At 46.2% G+C, this 17,500-nt stretch overlaps 1 protein-coding gene across 1 annotated transcript; it reads left to right on the top strand.

Annotated features, from left to right (window-relative positions):
- Window positions 1-16,126: 16,126 nt before the first annotated feature.
- On the top strand, window positions 16,127-17,235 carry LOC310856522 (kelch domain-containing protein 3-like; the record flags this gene model as incomplete). The annotated part of the gene is made up of 3 exons (XM_083761994.1): window positions 16,127-16,845; window positions 16,957-17,110; window positions 17,224-17,235. 3 exons carry the CDS (start codon window positions 16,127-16,129, stop codon window positions 17,233-17,235), a joined length of 885 nt encoding a protein of 294 aa, XP_083618120.1.
- Between the last annotated feature and the right edge of the window lie 265 nt (window positions 17,236-17,500).

The raw sequence follows: 17,500 nt of genomic DNA on the forward strand, positions 1-17,500 counted from the left end.
AATCAAACTGGCATCACTGTGCGCTACACACAGCGCCCCTCCCCTCATCTATACGAACCGCACACACAGAGGCGTGTGTGTGTGTGTGTGTGTGTGTGTGTGCGTGTGTGCGTGTGTGTGCACTTGTATAATACACTTGTGAGGGCCAAATGTCCCAAGCATATATAGAGAAATAGACATTGTGAGGAGGATCGTTTTCATGGTCGTCACAAGAGATTCGGGTCACGTTTAGGGTTCATATTTACTGTGCCATGCACATGCCCAAAATAGCTGATCTACACGCTCACAATGTGCAGCACTGTGACACACTGTGAGCTTGTAGATCAGCTATTTTTTGAAGATCAGCTATATAATTAACAATGACATTGCTAAAATTTCGTCCCTAAAACGTTGACGTGTGTGTGTGTGTGTGTGTGTGTGTGTGTGTGTGTGCGCGCACGCACGCGTGTGCGAGTGTGTGTGGTCATGGTCATGATAAAGAGGTCTGAATTTGTGACGATGCATGTGATCACGTGATGACAAAGACCTTGCTCTCCATTCATACTCAGTGAAGCATGCTTCACCCCCTTTCTTTCCCTCTCTCTCTCCCCTCTCTCTCTCTCTCTCTCTCTCTCTCTCTCTATCTCTCTCTCTTTCTCCCCTTTCCCTCCCTCCCTTTCTCTTTCTTTTAACTCCCCTCTCCTTCTCTACCCCCCCCCCTCTCTCTCTCTCTCCCTGTCCCTCTTTCTTTCTCTCTGCCACCTCTCCTTACATTTGTTCATATCTTCCGTGTTCCATCTCCTATATGGTTTCAATGTACAGATTGTTATTTTGATAGTATTGTTTAGACCGATATAGGTCCTTGGTTGTTCCTGTAATCATACTGTAGTAGTTCCCTGGGCACTAATAGACACACATACAGTATATGATTACCTTTAGCCGGGGAGCCAGTCACTCAAAATGTGAGAGGACCTGTGATGTCATGACATAGTTTTTATTTGTGTTTTTAAGTGGTGCAACCACTTCTACATCCAGCAATGTCCATGTACCTAGGTAGGTACCTGTATGTGTACCTGTATAAGTGAGCACGGGTTTGTTACTTATTTATACCAGTAGGGGGCACCAGAGTACAGAGAAGAAATTGGAACGATACAGAGAAGAAATTGGAACGACACAGAGAAGAAATTGGAACGATACAAATTGGAACGATACAAATTGGAACGATACAGAGAACCAATAGACGGGAGTTGCACCACTCGGTTCACACTGGTGTGATTTTTTCTATTCACTTGGTCATTGAGGTCCACAGAATGAGAGGTCTGTTTCTGCCGGAAACATTGCGAAAAGAAAGTTATGGCTAATTCTGTATAGGCTATACCACACCATAGACAATTATAAGGTAAAACATTCCAAATGTCATCATGCTTTAAACCATTCTGACCGGGCACCCATTTTTGTGTTGGCATCATGTTGTGCTTTAGCTATTGAAAAATAGCAGATCTACAAGCTCATATCGCGCCACCGAGTGGCGCGATACGAGCTTGTAGGTCTGCTATTTTTGAAAAATCGAAGAGCGACTGACATTTCTAGAATCTGATCTCAGGTCAGAATGGGTTCATCAGACCAGTGTGTGTGTCCAGTGGAAATCTCGTATGAATCTGATCTCAGGTCAGAATGGGTTAAGTAGCATGTGACATGTCAAACTAGGGGGTTTTCATGATTCTGAATCCATTCCAAGCATTAGTTTTGTACGAAAAACACTCCTTGGGCTAAAAACGGCCATAACCGTCATCACAAATGTGATGACGTTGGCACATTTGGGCACATTTGGGCACAAGTGTCTATAGCCGTAGAAGTAATCTAGAGTGACTTAAATTATAAGAACAAAAACCTGGTAATACGTACATAAAATAGTCATGGTGAATCATACATAAGCTAAGCTATTGGTATATATTATCTATCTCAATTCAGTTCAAAATCAAAATGCGTTTTTATAGAATGAAGCAAATATACTAGAAAAGTTCAAGCTTAATTCATATACAAACCAAATGTTTTTTTATTTTTATTTTTCTGTTAAAGCTATGACCTTTTAATACATAGCTGTGCTAATATATAGCACAGCAGTTTTTTGCTCTCTCTTTTCGTCCCAATTCAATCAATTCAATTCAATTCAATTCATTCAATTCAATTCAATTCAATTCAATTCATCAAATTCAATTCAATTCAATTCATGAAGGAAACAGCTATAGGCCTACTCTCTCCTATAATCTCAGTTTCTCTCTTCATTTATCTAACTTTTCTCTCAATGTCTCTCTTTCCTTCACACTGTTTCTACCTATCCTCTACCTCACAAGACGCTCTCTCTCTCTCCCCCCCCCCCCCTCTCTCTCTCTCTCTCCCCATCCTGTCAATTCTTTGTTCTCTTGTGATGGTGTGACACATTCCTCAAACGAGAAGAGAGAGAGAGAGAGAGAGAGAGAGAGAGAGAGGTGGGGGGGTGGGGAGGGGGGGTAAAAGCTAGTGAGCAGACGGAAGAGAAGGTCATTTTTTATCTGATTGTTCCGAAGGAGAAAGGAGCGAGAGAGAGAGATCAAAGAAAAACAGAGTGACAGAGATGGAGAGGCTGGAGAGAGAGAGAGAGGGAGAGAGAGAGAGAGAGAGGGAGAGAGTGAGAGTGAGAGAGAGAGAGAGAGAAAATGTAGAAGGTAAATGACAACGATGTAAAGGGAGACTTGTCTTTCTTTTGGACGTGTATAAGAAGTATATCGTTTCTCGCCAACATTTCATACCCCTCTCTCTCTCTCTCTCTCTCTCTCTCTCTCTCTCTCTCTCTCTCTCTCTCTCTCTCTCCCCCTCTCTCTCTCTCTCTCTCTCCTCCCTCTCCCTCTCCCTCTCCCCTCTCCCCCTCTCTCTCTCTCTCTCTCTCTCTCTCTCTCTCTCTCTCTCTCTCTCTCTCTCTCTCTCTCTCTCTCTCTCTCTCTCTCTCTTCTCTCTCTCTCTCTCTCTCTCCCTCCCTCTCCCTCTCCTCTCTCTCTCTCTCTCTCTCTCTCTCTCTCTCTCTCTCTCTCCTCTCTCTCTCTCTCTCTCTCTCTCTCTCCTCTTCTTTCATATCTGTCTATCCGATATCTTTTGTTCCGTCCTCTCTTCTTTATGCCTCTGCCTTTCTTTTATTCTGTCATGTCTTTCATTCTTCCTCCTATGCTATGCCAGGAACATTGTTGATAGCTGATACCTTCTGCCTGCCAAGGTTCAATCTCACATAGGATGACTCACACATGCACGCTCACACACACACACACACACACACACACACACACACACACACACACACACACACACACACACACACACACACACACACACACACACACACACACACACACACACACACAATGAACCTGTTGACTTGTTTACAGTAATGCTTTTCAGCATGCAGGTCGTGACCCAAATTGCTGTGTATCGTACAGTCAGCAGTCGTTTCATAACCGTCACTGGATGACCCACTTGTGGGTCCCCTTTTATTTTTAGTTTCCTACATGATATGTTTTAATTTATTCTTTAAAAAAAAACATTCCAAAAAGAAGCAACATATATCATGAATTAAAAACAAAATTCAATTGTATATCTTTTTTCAGTAATTTCATGAATAAATCAAAGATAAAGCAAAGGTCGTGCATCCGCCTATATGGGCCTTGATGCACATCTCACTGCATGGGAGGAGACCCCGGGGCATGGGAGGAGACCCCGGGGCATGGGAGGAGACCCCGGGGCATGATATGAGACCCCGGGGCATGGGAGGAGACCCCGGGGCATGGGAGGAGACCCCGGGGCATGGGAGGAGACCCCGGGGCATGGGAGGAGACCCCGGGGCATGATATGAGACCCCGGGGCATGGGAGGAGACCCCGGGGCATGATAGGAGACCCCGGGGCATGGGAGGAGACCCCGGGGCATGATAGGAGACCCCGGGGCATGGGAGGAGACCCCGGGGCATGATATGAGACCCCGGGGCATGGGAGGAGACCCCGGGGCATGGGAGGAGACCCCGGGGCATGGGAGGAGACCCCGGGGCATGGGAGGAGACCCCGGGGCATGGGAGGAGACCCCGGGGCATGGGAGGAGACCCCGGGGCATGATAGGAGACCCCGGGGCATGGGAGGAGACCCTGGGGCATGGGAGGAGACCCCGGGGCATGATAGGAGACCCCGGGGCATGGGAGGAGACCCCGGGGCATGGGAGGAGACCCCGGGGCATGGGAGGAGACCCCGGGGCATGGTTGGAGACCCCGGGGCATGGGAGGAGACCCCGGGGCATGGGAGGAGACCCCGGGGCATGGGAGGAGACCCCGGGGCATGGGAGGAGACCCCGGGGCATGGGAGGAGACCCCGGGGCATGGGAGGAGACCCCGGGGCATGGGAGGAGACCCCGGGGCATGATAGGAGACCCCGGGGCATGGGAGGAGACCCCGGGGCATGGGAGGAGACCCCGGGGCATGGGAGGAGACCCCGGGGCATGGGAGGAGACCCCGGGGCATGGGAGGAGACCCCGGGGCATGGGAGGAGACCCCGGGGCATGGGAGGAGACCCCGGGGCATGGGAGGAGACCCCGGGGCATGGGAGGAGACCCCGGGGCATGGGAGGAGACCCCGGGGCATGGGAGGAGACCCCGGGGCATGGGAGGAGACCCTGGGGCATGGGAGGAGACCCCGGGGCATGGGAGGAGACCCCGGGGCATGGGAGGAGACCCCGGGGCAGACCTCGGGATCCCATTCAAATATATCATTAAAATCTCACCGTTTTGCCAATTATTTGGGGGTCCACGTACAAGTTAGGAACCACTGGTCTCATATAGGTAAGGGACGCGCCAACACACATGCGGTGTGATGCAAAGAGTTAATATAAGGTGTTATCATTGTGAACAGGTTAAACATACATTTCAAGTGCAGGGAAAACAGTAACTGCTTTTTCTTTTTACAAGGTGTTGACGTGCAGAGTGCAGCGTTGAACAGGGCAGAGCAGGTGCCAAAGCAAACAATACAGCCCAGAAAACCAAGGCGACACTCAATCAATCAATGCAACCCTTAAAACTATAGCTAACTACTAACCAGAAAACAATAAGCTAAACTGTCGTCTACTTATATTCTTACGTATACGTAAGCCGACAAAGACTGGCTAGACGTGCTAAACAAACAATTATCTAAGCCAGGATGTACAAATAAGGAATACAATATGTGCATACACCCCTGGCCCTCGTCCTCCAACTAATGCACTTAAGATTCAGTGAACCAAACACTGGACAATTCTAAATAGTCACTTATAAATCAGGGCAATGCAAATGCTACACAATGGCGAGCTGTCTCCCTACTCTAAAAACAAACACACCTTGGACAAGGAAGATCCCTGAACCCTACAGCAATGTCCATACACTGGTGGGAAAAGTACTCAATTGTTTTACTTAAGTAAAAGAGACCAATACTGCAATTTAGAACTACTTTGTTACAAGTAAAAGTATACGTAATTGAAAATGTACTTGAGTAAAAGTATCGGCATCAAAATGTACTTAAAGTACTAAAAGCAAACGTACTCATATTGCAGAATGTCCCATTTCACCAGTTAAAAATGTGTACAAAATCTATTGAAAGATCTATTGAAAAATCTATTGAAAAATCTATTGAAAATACATTTATTTGAAAACGTTAGTTACTAGTTACTTTGTAGATTTTGATTACTATTACAAAAAGTAACCACTTCAGCCCAATATACATTTTGGCCATTTGAAAATAGCCAATCTACAAACTCACAATGCCACGGACCACCATTTTGATGAGATTCACAGGCAAACAGCCATCAATGTGAGTATAGGAGAAAGACATATAGAGAGAAAGAAGAGAGAACTATAGGAGGCCCGTCAATAGCATAATTATTAGAGCTGGGACTCGATTAAAAAAAAAAAATCTCTTTAATCAGAGGCTTTGCGATTAATTAATCTAGATTAATCGCATTTTAATCGCATATCATTATTTGACCCGAGAACAGTGAGAAAGCAATTTTTTCAAATGGATTTTGGTATACTAGTGAATCAATGAATAGTGAATACATAAGTTTAAGCAATAAAACATTGTTTTTGTAGTAATAGGGGTAATAATTATTTATTGAATAATTGCACACAACTGTGCTGTAATCCACGCTACCATCTGGTGGTGTTATTGTCTGAAGAGGACACGGACACTTGGTGCGCAGGTCCGTCTGAAAACTGTCCAGTGACAACGTTCCGCGGTGAAAAGAATAGTGCGATTAAAATGCGTTAATTTTTTTAATGCATAAATTTTTCTGTAGTTCATTAATCGTAATTAATCACAATTAGTCCCGGCCCTAATAATTATGTACCGATTATACATCTTCACACCCATGACATCACCAAATGGGTCTGAGGTGGCAGCAGACCATCAGAACGTGGATAGACGCCTCATGGAAGGTTAACTTTGAGCCTTGCAAGTAAGACAACGAGAAACAGAAATCCATCTCGTCCTGATCTCTTATCCAGGAGCACTCAAATCAGGCTCGGTGAGCAGACGGAAGGTTATATCCATTCACAGAAAACTGCGGTCAGTCTGACATCTGTCTAACATCTGTCTAACATCTGCAAACGTGCTGGACAATGTCTTGGAGCAGGAGATCGGCCGAGAATCGGAGCTGCAGCGGTGGTATATTGCAGTCGCTGTACCGCACTGTTGTGACAAAAAGAGAGCTGAGCCAGAAGGCAAAGCTCTCTGTCTACCGAGCAATCTCCGTTCCTACTCTCACCTATGGTCATGAAGTGTGGGTCATGACCGAAAGAATAAGGTCGCGAATACAAGCGGCAGAAATGAGTTTTCTTCGACGGGTGGCTGGCATCTCCCTTAGAGATAGGGTGAGAAGGTCAGACACGGAGTAGGCTACAGTCGCTGCTTCTTCGCCTGGAAAGGAGTCAGCTTAGGTGGTTCGGGGATCGGGCATCTGGTTAGGATGCCTCTTGAGCATCTCCTTAGGGAAGTCCTCGAGGCACGTCCCACTGGGAGGAGACCAAGGATGAGATTGAGGGATTACATCGATTCACTGGCCTTGGAATGCCTCGGGATCCCCCAGGAGGAAGTTACTAATGTTGCTCTGGAGAGGGAAATCTGGATCTCTCTGGTGTTGCCCCTGCGACCCGACTATGGATAAGCGGTTGAAGATGGATGGATGGTTTTGAGGATTCCATTATTCTCTCTTATAACTCTCTCTCTAAAAATCGCAACATTTTCACAAATCGTCGTACATTTCCAAGGACGAGAAAGCTAATCATGAATGCATTGTTCGATCAACCCCAGTCACACATTGAAGGGCCTCTATGCAATGTAACCAATAGCAACTCGCTATTGAGATATACTGTAGGTTACGTGATGCCTACACGATGCACAAGACTAAGCTTTATTTCTTTGAGTACAAACCTGCTGTTTATATATCTTATACTGTTCTGTTTTCTTACACACTGTGAGTATCTTGTATACACATTTACAACTGTATGTAGGTCTATATCAACTGTAGGAGAAAACTTTCGCACACCTAGAAATCAGGCGTATGCACAGGTGCGTAGGCCAGTGGACATCAATGAAAGCATAATAAGGTACACCCGCACACTGTCTCTTATTTAAAGGAGAATTCCATACTAAAAGGCTTTCTTACCTTTCTTTGTAGTTGTTACGTCCCCACCAAAGAGGTCCAGGTGTTATTTTGTGCAAAAGCTCCTTATTGGCTATTTCCCCTACCATAAGCCCTAAATGAATTGCATTGAATTGAATGGGAATTGAATGGGGCATTGGGGTGTTGTGCTAATTCGCTTATTTCCATTGCTCAAAATTATAATTTCTTTGTATATATCCTCTCTTCATAATGTAAATAATATCCCAAGCGGCACACTTTACTACTTCATTCGATGGAAATAAGCAAACTAGCATAACACCCCATAGCCCCATTAAATTCCCATTCAATGCAATGCAATTCATTGAGGGCTTATGGTAGGGAAAATAGCCAATAAGGAGTTTTTGCACAAAAAAACACCTGGACCTCTTTGGTGGGGACGTAACAACTACAAAGAAAGGTAAGAAAGATAAGAAAGCATTCTAGCATGGAATTCTCCTTTAATGAAGCAACGTTTCGGTCCTTCCTCAGGCATGGGGAATGACTGAGGAAGGACTGAGAATGAGACCTTATTGCTTTCACAACTGTAGGTCTAAACTCCATGTGCAAATAAAGTGAAGATGAAGTTACGCCCCCACTTCTCTCTCTGTCTCTCCCCCCCCCTCTCTCTCTACCCCCCACCCCCCTCTCTCTCCTCTCCCTCCAGGCAGTGGTTCAGTCAAAGCAGTGTGTTGTCAACACACAGCGAGTCCAGCTTGATAGATCTATCTCTATTCTCACTTCCTGCTGTCATTCAAATCACTTCCTGTTTCCTCTCTTCTCAGTCAAATCAGCCAGGGAACAATGCACGCACGCACACACCGCACACACGTGTGTGTGTGTGTGTGTGTGTGTGTGTGTGTGTGTGTGAGCGCATATGTGTGTATGTGCGACATTCTCCACTTTATCTTCCCAGTGACCCCCAGTAAAACCATCGACCCTGGTAACCGTGGTAACACCAGATGTGAACTTGACCTTCCTTCAACGTTAACTCTGGAAACCGTTATCTCTCTCTCTCTCTCTCTCTCTCTCTCTCACGCACACGTACATGCACACGCACGTGCATGCGCACAGACACCAATTAGATCTTACCGGGAGAAAGAAACAAGCAAAACCTCAAGTGATGAAAAAGAAAAGGAGCAGACAAACAGTTTAAGTAAGGAGAAAACAAACTGAATGTTTGCGGGGGTTCTCTCTCCTGATTGGAATTTGTGTCCCACTATCAGAATATTGAGCTCTATAACGAAAAACGTCTTGTTTTTGAAAAAAAACTAAACAAAACAACAGGCTGATTTGTTGTCTTCCAGGAAAGAGTCACATGCTAGGACTGTGGGCACTCTGCACGGAGGCTCTGAGGCGCGTGGACTAGGACTGTGGGCACTGTGCACGGAGGCTCTGAGGCGCGTGGGCACTGTGCACGGAGGCTCTGAGGCGCGTGGGCACTGTGCACGGAGGCTCTGAGGCGCGTGGCACAATTGAAGGCACAATTATTATTTTTTGCAAATCATTTGCCTTCAATGAGCGTAACATAAGTCCCGGAAAAGACGCGCTGTGATTGGCCTGCAGTGTAGTCACTTGAGTGACAGCGAGAGACATGGAGGAATCGCACGTCACTTGGGCAGCGACGCAGCGTGCCTTCAGCGAAGGCCTTCAGCACTTCTAAAATAAGAAAGCCGCGGTTGTTCACTCTTTCTGTCAGTAATCTAATCGCCCCTGGCTCTGATGTTGTAGTATTGTTGCGAACGCAGTGAGCCACTTACTATGAGACCCTGCTGCTCATGTCTGTGTGTCTGTCTGTGTCTGTCCCGCTGTGACACCACCCGCCCGCCACCAGAGGGCGCAGCTGTAGCACACACACACACACACACACACACACACAGGGCGCAGCTGTAGCACACACACACACACACACACACACACACAGGGCGCAGCTGTAGCACACACACACACACACACACACACACAGGGCGCAGCTGTAGCACACACACACACACACACACACACACACACACACACACACACACACGAGCTGCGTTCGCTTCCCGCGTTTGCGCGTCTTACTTGTATTAATAACTTTGTTGTTTGTTTGGCTTTTTTGGTATTGTATTTGTAATGTATTGTCATGACTAATAAAGATCGCAACGCGATTAGTTTGATGTTTTTCTTTCGCCCCTACATCACTTCTATAGTGATCACATGTGATCAAAGTGCTCGACCAAGAGGTTTAAGCATTGGGCAGTTTTTATTAGTAGTAGTAGTTGTAGTAGTTGTAATAGTTTCACATCCTAGGCTAGAAGACAAACGTATACAAAAAACACAATCCCATTAGGACCTAAAAATGTCCTTTAAATCCCAACAGTTTTCTGAAAAATGTTATGTTGCCATATCAGTGGTGCTCAAAACGTTTGCCACTGGCGATTGTTCTGCCTCCATGCATATTTCCATGTATTGCTGAGATTATTCACATTTGAATGCTACTCGTAATGTAACGCCCAATTGTTCTCATATATCTGTCAAGGTGCACTGTGACAATGTTTTCTTATTGCACCTGCATGTTTTCATAGTGCGTGCATGGACACGTGCACGTGCATCATACGCCACACCTGCTTCTCTAAAGATAGCACCACATAGACGTCATAGAGCAGATGGTGGTTCCCAAACCTTTCAGCCCGTGATGCAAAACAGAAATTATATAATTCGCCCGGGACACAAACTTCTAGTGGAAAGACTTTTGTCAGTAATTTCATGAGAAATGAAAGAAGAACCTAAGAAATTCCAAAAATTTGAAAACGTTTTTATTTATTTTTTTATGGCTTTCGCCTTTATTTTATATTGTTTATGGAGGGACAGACAGTAGGCTGACAGGAAATGGAAAGAGAGAGATGGGGGGGGGGGGGGGGGGGTGACGTGCAGTAAAGGAAGTCGGGGTTGGGAGTGGAACCCGCGGCACACTGCCAGACTGGATTACCAGCCAAGGTGCCTGGACCGCTGAGCCACGGCCCAGGCCGAAAACAAATGTTAAAGAAGTATTGAAAATAACTGATCTACAAGCTCATATCACGGTGTGAAGCAACGTGCTGTGGGCTTGTACATAGCTAAAAGGTTCGGGAACCACTGATGTAATGGATAATTGTTCCCACAGCGGTAGTTGTTGTGAAATAACACCAAGGCGAAGCCGACAGTACACAAGTGTAAAGTAAAAAATCACACCAGTGTGAACCAAGTGGTGCAACTACTTCTATTGGTTCTCTGTATCGTTCCAATTTGTATCATTCCAATTTCTTCTCTGTATCGTTTCAATTTCTTCTCTGTATCGTTTGCGTCCAGCAGTTGGCAGCCATGTCACATACTTCTCTCGTTCCATGCTCACACAGGGGTACACACACAAACACACACACACACACACACACACACACACACACACACACACACACACACACACACACACACACACACAAACAGGCACACGGACATTGTAAGCTGGATGTAGAAGTGGTTGCACCACTTAAAAAAAAACTGAAAACTGCAACTATAGGAAACCAGGAACACACAATACTTCAAAATCACAGGAACACAGCAGAAAAATAAAACACTGACTAAAACTATGAACAAGGAACACTGCAATAATGTCACGGACGGACAGTCCGTGGTGGACCATGATGACACAAGGCTGTGATGTTGGATACAACAATTGCCTTTGATTAGACAGGGGTCTGTTATTACATCTGTATTGGATCGGCCATTGTCAGGTGCTACGACCCAGCTGGGCTCTATAGGGGTCTCTAGGTGTAACATAACCCATTCTGATCTGAGATCAGATTCATACGAGGTTTCCGCGGACACACACTGGTCTGATGAACCCATTCTGACCTGAGATCAGATTCTAGAAATGTCAGTCGTTCTTCGATTTTTTCAAAAATAGCAGACCTACAAGCTCGTATCGCGCCACTCGGTGGCGCGATATGAGCTTGTAGATCTGCTATTTTTAAATAGCTAAAGCATAACATGATGCTGACACCAAAATGTGTGCCCGGTCAGAATGGGATAAACTGTGGACTTCTTCCTCCCCAGTCCCCAAACAGCCAGGCCACTCAGGGTTATAATCCCAAGAATAAGGATTTATTTTCATAATTTATGATGAATCAGGACAGTACACATGACCCCAGGGTACGGTACGTGGGGGCCAAAAATGACAAAAGTAAACCTTTTCTTATCTAACAAAAATAAACAAAACAAATACAAATAGCTATAACCTCACGGTAACCAAATCTAACAAAAACAGAGGGCCAACTAAACACACCCCTACACTATACGTCAAAAGTTATTTAACAGATGTAAAAATATAGATCTGATGTGTTTAAGTGATGCAGAGCGACTGAGATGGATTTTCGAATAAAAGATATTTGCATTAGCAGAATATATAGAGAAAGCTTGGGACATGCGGACAAAGAAAAATGTTGTATTTTATTTTATTTTATGATAATGCTTATTTCTGTTTTTGTTTTGATCAAATACTTTGTGTAACTTCTGTGTGGGAAGTGAACGTGATATTGTTTATTTATGTTGTTGGTGTCTTATAATCCCGGATGGGTCTTAACCCATTCTGAACGGGCACCCGTTTTGGTGTTAGCATCATGTCGTGCTTTACCTATTGAAAAATAGCAGATCTACAAGCTCATATCGCGCCACCGAGTGGCGCCATACGAGCTTGTAGGTCTGCTATTTTTTGAAAAATCGAAGAACTGACATTTTTAGAATCTGATCTCAGGTCAGAATGGGTTATAATCAGACCAGTGTGTGTCCAGTGGAAACCTCGTATGAATCTGATCTCAGGTCAGAATGGGTTAACGACAAGACACGCAAATTAAAATTCATTCATTCATTCACACATCTGAAACTGATGGTAAATGTAAAAGCAGGACTGAAATGCTGGTGTTTGGACTTAGGAGGCTGGCTAGGAAGCAAACATCTGAGCCTCTGGAACCAGGAAGCTTTTATAGTGAAGCCCATGAAGACAGGAGCCAATCACCTGCGAGAATCCACCTACTAGTTGGCCACTCACATTCATACACCATGCAGTCTACTCACACAAACTGGTAACCACTCACTCAATCAGTCACTCCTCACCACACACACACACGCACACACACGCACGCACGCACGCACGCACACACACACACACACACACACACACACACTCGCAAGTACGCACGCACACACATGCACACACACACACACACACACACACACATAGGCGGTAACCATAGACTGTAAAAAAATATGGACAAAGCGTTCCCCGGGTCTAACATGAACGTAAAATGAAGCCTGTCAGTCCTTGAATTGTACATCGCCATCTTTCTAGATCCGTTTGGGCCCAGCTGGCCCATTGGCTGGCCCAGACAACAAGGCGGGACTTGGCCCAGGCCGTAGCGTAACGGTCTGGGCACCGGACTGGTGATCCAGTCGCGGTGTGCCGCGGGTTCGACTCCCGGACCCGACACGGCCTTTACCGCATGTCATCCCCCCATCTCTCTCCCGTTTCCTGTCAGCCTACTTTCTATCCCTTAAAAAATCAATAAAGGCGTAAGCCGCAAAAAAATATCTTTAAAAAAAACAAAAAAAAAACAAAAACAAGGCGGGACTTCCCCCCTTCTTCTTAGTTGGTTTTTATTTTGACTCGAGTGGGTGGGGGATCCCGATCATAGACGGTAACGGTAGCCACGCCCCTCAGAACATACGCGACTTTATGGTCATTTTTTTAATAAATGGGACCATAATTTTCCAAAAAGAATATTATGACATTAGAAATGAGACTTTAAACTAGTGACTGGAAGCAGAAAGTATTCATGACCATGTTTATTAAGGTAATACAGTCTAGGTGAAGTTGGGCCCAAATACATGGACTTCTATGGGGCTATGGGTTTTTCTGGGCCCAATGACAGCGCCACAACAGGCCATTATATGAACTTTCAGGAAATCCCCATTTCCTCAGTGGCTTCACAAAATATCTGTCTGACTGACTGCCCCCCTGGCGGTAACGTATGCGCCTTTCAGATACAACGATCTGGGGTTCGCCTCCTGGCCGAGGCTATACAGTATACTGTAGCACGAAAAGGTGTGCTTTACCGTGATTATTGGCACGCCAGTGATGTGGTCAGAAACGAGGCTTTACCGCAAGCATCACTGAAGTGCCAATAATCTCGGTAAAGCACACAGCAAATGTCCCATGCAAACTGCTAGCCTATAGCCAGTCAGCAAACTGCTAGCCTATAGCCACTCAGCCAGCTCCCCTCTGCGCAACTCGGGTCTCAGGCAGCACAGCGGTTTTTTCATGTTTTGATTAGGTGTGCCATCATTCTCGTTTGAAGCACCGGTCGATGGCTATTTCAACCAATCAGATTGCTTCCTCGAAACTATCTGTGGTATAATTAACACCCCACCCAGTGCACCCACACAGACATACGTTTGTCTAAACCGCATGAATGCCAAGAATGCGATTTAGACGGCATGTTGTTTAGACAGATGCTCGGTTTGATGTTTACCTGGTATCCTAGTGACTTCGAGGCACTACATTGTCTAGTATTTACATGGATGTTTACTCTGACGTTTGTTGAGCTTTTGGTGACATTTAAATACTCTCTGATCTTACACTTTGTAAGTCCCTCCGTCTACATTAGTGGTTTTCAACCCTTTTCACGTCAAGGCCCTGCATTATCTACTGGGTATTTGAGCCACACGGAACACCATTTGATGACATTTAGCCTCGCAGACCCAAAACGATATTATTTTGTTGTCGTTGGATGTAGTTTGTCCACAATTCCATGCCGTGTTGATGTTGGTATACACACTAGAAGAGACAACAGGAAAATGTTGATCAAAATGTGTAGACATGATCTTTGAAAATGAAGTATGTTATAGTTTAACTCTCGAGACAATTTCGATTACAATTTCCAACACTTACAACACCTCGGATCCAAATGTTGTATACTTTTACGCCGCTACATTTATGTGAAAAGATTTAGATTGTTGTGTGTGTGCGTGTGCGTGTGCGTGCGTGTGCGTGTGCGTGCGTGCGTGTGTGCTTCACACCTTGCCAAAGTGTTTCTCAGTTAATCTGAAAATGTTGTTGGACCAGACGTGGCTCTATAAAGGCAGTACACTAGGAATGTGTGTACGTATGCGTGTGTGTGTTTCCAATTTATTTTGGAACCTTACTGGAATTAGAGAGAGAGGGAATAATTACACACACACACACACGCACGCACGTAGCCAGCATGTAGATGTGTGTGTGTGTGCACTGCACATGTGATTTTGTGTGTATTTGTTTGTGTGCATTTTCCAGTTGCAGTTCGCCAGATGGCTGGTATTCCACACACGCACGCACGCACAGAGACACCTCTCCTGAGTTGCTTGTGGTTTTAATGATTGTGTTCATTTGTTGGACAGAGAGTGTTTTTGTTTTTGCAAAAGGCAATTTGCATTCCTCCATTAGGTTGGCTTTAACTCCGGCCGTGTGAACCCAACGTTCTAAAACACGCATGTTTGTAACATTAGAGCAATGATGAACCATTTTAAAGTTAATTTGTAGAACACTTCTTTCCCACACTATTATCTTACATGGAATACAACTGCAAATGCAATGTCCTAAAATAGGCATCAATTATGAGACTAATGGATTGTCCGTCCGTCCGTCCGTCCGTCCGTCCGTCCGTCTGTCTGTCTGTCTTGCTCTGCCCCCCTACAGTGTTATGGCCCCAACCCCCTGCTGTTAAGGGCCCAGTGACAATGGCCTTGTTATGCAGAGCTGTACAGACTGGACAATGGAGGAGAGGAGAGGAGAGGAGAGGAGAGGAGAGGAGAGGAGAGGAGAGGAGAGGAGAGGAGAGGAGAGGAGAGGAGAGGAGAGGAGAGGAGAGGAGAGGAGAGGAGAGGAGAGGAGAGGAGAGGAGAGGAGAGGTAGAACTCTATGATGTAGGCTATATAGTCATAGCTTCACTGTACAGATAATCTACTGTTAGACAGATATTATGTTCTTAGCTTGCTTATGATTCTTGATGTATCTGATGTGCCTTGTGTTCTTGCTTACTGTAAATCGCTCTGGAATAAGAGAATCTGCTAAATGCCTAAATTGCCTAAAGTCAGAGACAACATACTTTTCCCATGTAGTAGCAGATATCAGAAATGTGGTTGATCTCAAAGTGGTGTCCAGGGAATCTCAGGGAATCTCAGGTATAATTGCAAACAATACAAATACAAATACAATACGTGTCCATTTGATTCCATTTGTACACTCTCAAAGGTGTACGTTTGAAATCAAAGTCTCTTCGTAATACACAGATTGGCTAAGCCTTGTGTGACATTTGTGCCGACGTCCCATCATAAGGTGTTAGCTCGCACAACAGAGGTCCATTCTCTTACAACGCACGAAGCAGATAATCCGATAATTCGGACATGTTGCACTGGATGGTGCACCTGAAGGGGCCGAGGAGAGCCAGTCATGCTGCTGTGGCAGTGCGACACAAGGTCTACACCTTCGGAGGCTACTGCGACGGGGAGATGTACCGGCACAACCGCGGTCAGATCCACGTGCACGTCTTCAACACGGTGTCGCTGCACTGGGCCAAGTCGCCTCGAAGAGCGGAGCGTCCCCTCGGCGGCGAGGTCCCCTCCATGCGCTACGGCCACACGGCCGCGCTGATGGACAACACCGTCTACATCTGGGGAGGGAGCACCTACACGCGGGAGGACAGCAAGGAGCTGTACGCTTTCGACGTCGACGCCCACGCGTGGTTCAAGCCGCGCGTCTCCGGGACGTCGCCGGGGGCGAGGCGCAGCCACTCGGCCTGCGTCGTGGGCAAGGCCATGTATATCTACGGAGGATACAGCCAGCTGAGCGGATGCACCAATGACATCTACAGATTGGACGCCGCCGCCGCCGCCATGCTCTGGTCTTTGGTGAACGCCAGAGGCACGCCACCGCCCGTTTCGTTCTATCACTCTGCCACCAACATCGGAACCAAGATGTTTGTGTTCGGCGGCCAAGGGGACCGGTTCGAAAACATCAGCGTGTTCGACACGGAGACCAACTCCTGGCTGAGCACGTCTCCTGCACAGCTTCTCCCGGAAGGACGCGGTGGGGTTCATTCTGCCTTCGCCTACAACAGAGAGCTGTACATATTCACCAGCTACCCCATGGTTGACCTGTGGAAATTCAATCCAGAGTCCCTCTCCTGGAAGAAGGTCGAGCCCAAGGGGAAAACCCCCTCTTCGTGGATGTCCAGGATGTGCTGTTGCGTGGTGGGAAACCGCATCTTCCTCTTTGCGGGATACAATCTGGAAGATCTGGAGGGTGAGGACGAGGACGACGAAGACGAGATGTCCGACCTCTACATCTTAGACTTAAGTCCTAGTCTGAAGACGTTATGCAAGCTGGAGGTTATTCAATGCTGTCTGGAGCAGTCTGGGCTGCCGCACGACATCAGGTGGGAACTGGCAGCCTTGGCTACCAACAGCCACAGGAAACATAATGCGAGCGTGCTCTCCGCCAGGGAGGCCGGTAAGAGTCAGTTCGGCTTGCGTGTTTACCAGCAAGTGTTTATGGCTGCATTTGTTGTTGCATGGTTTCACTATTATGCTATGCTGCTGTGACTCCCTTAACCCCCCCCCCCCCCCCCCCCATGAGAATAATTTCCAAACGATGGAACAGAAGAAAGGTAAAGAAGAGATGGTTGGAGAACAGAACAGGAACATCCTCAGTGATACTTAGCAGAAAAAGGAGAATGGAGAACTACTAAAGAATAGAAGCTTCTATGGCCAGTTGATGAT

This window comes from Protomyctophum parallelum, assembly GCF_964188405.1.
Source record: "Protomyctophum parallelum genome assembly, chromosome: 3".
Lineage (NCBI taxonomy): Eukaryota > Metazoa > Chordata > Actinopteri > Myctophiformes > Myctophidae > Protomyctophum > Protomyctophum parallelum.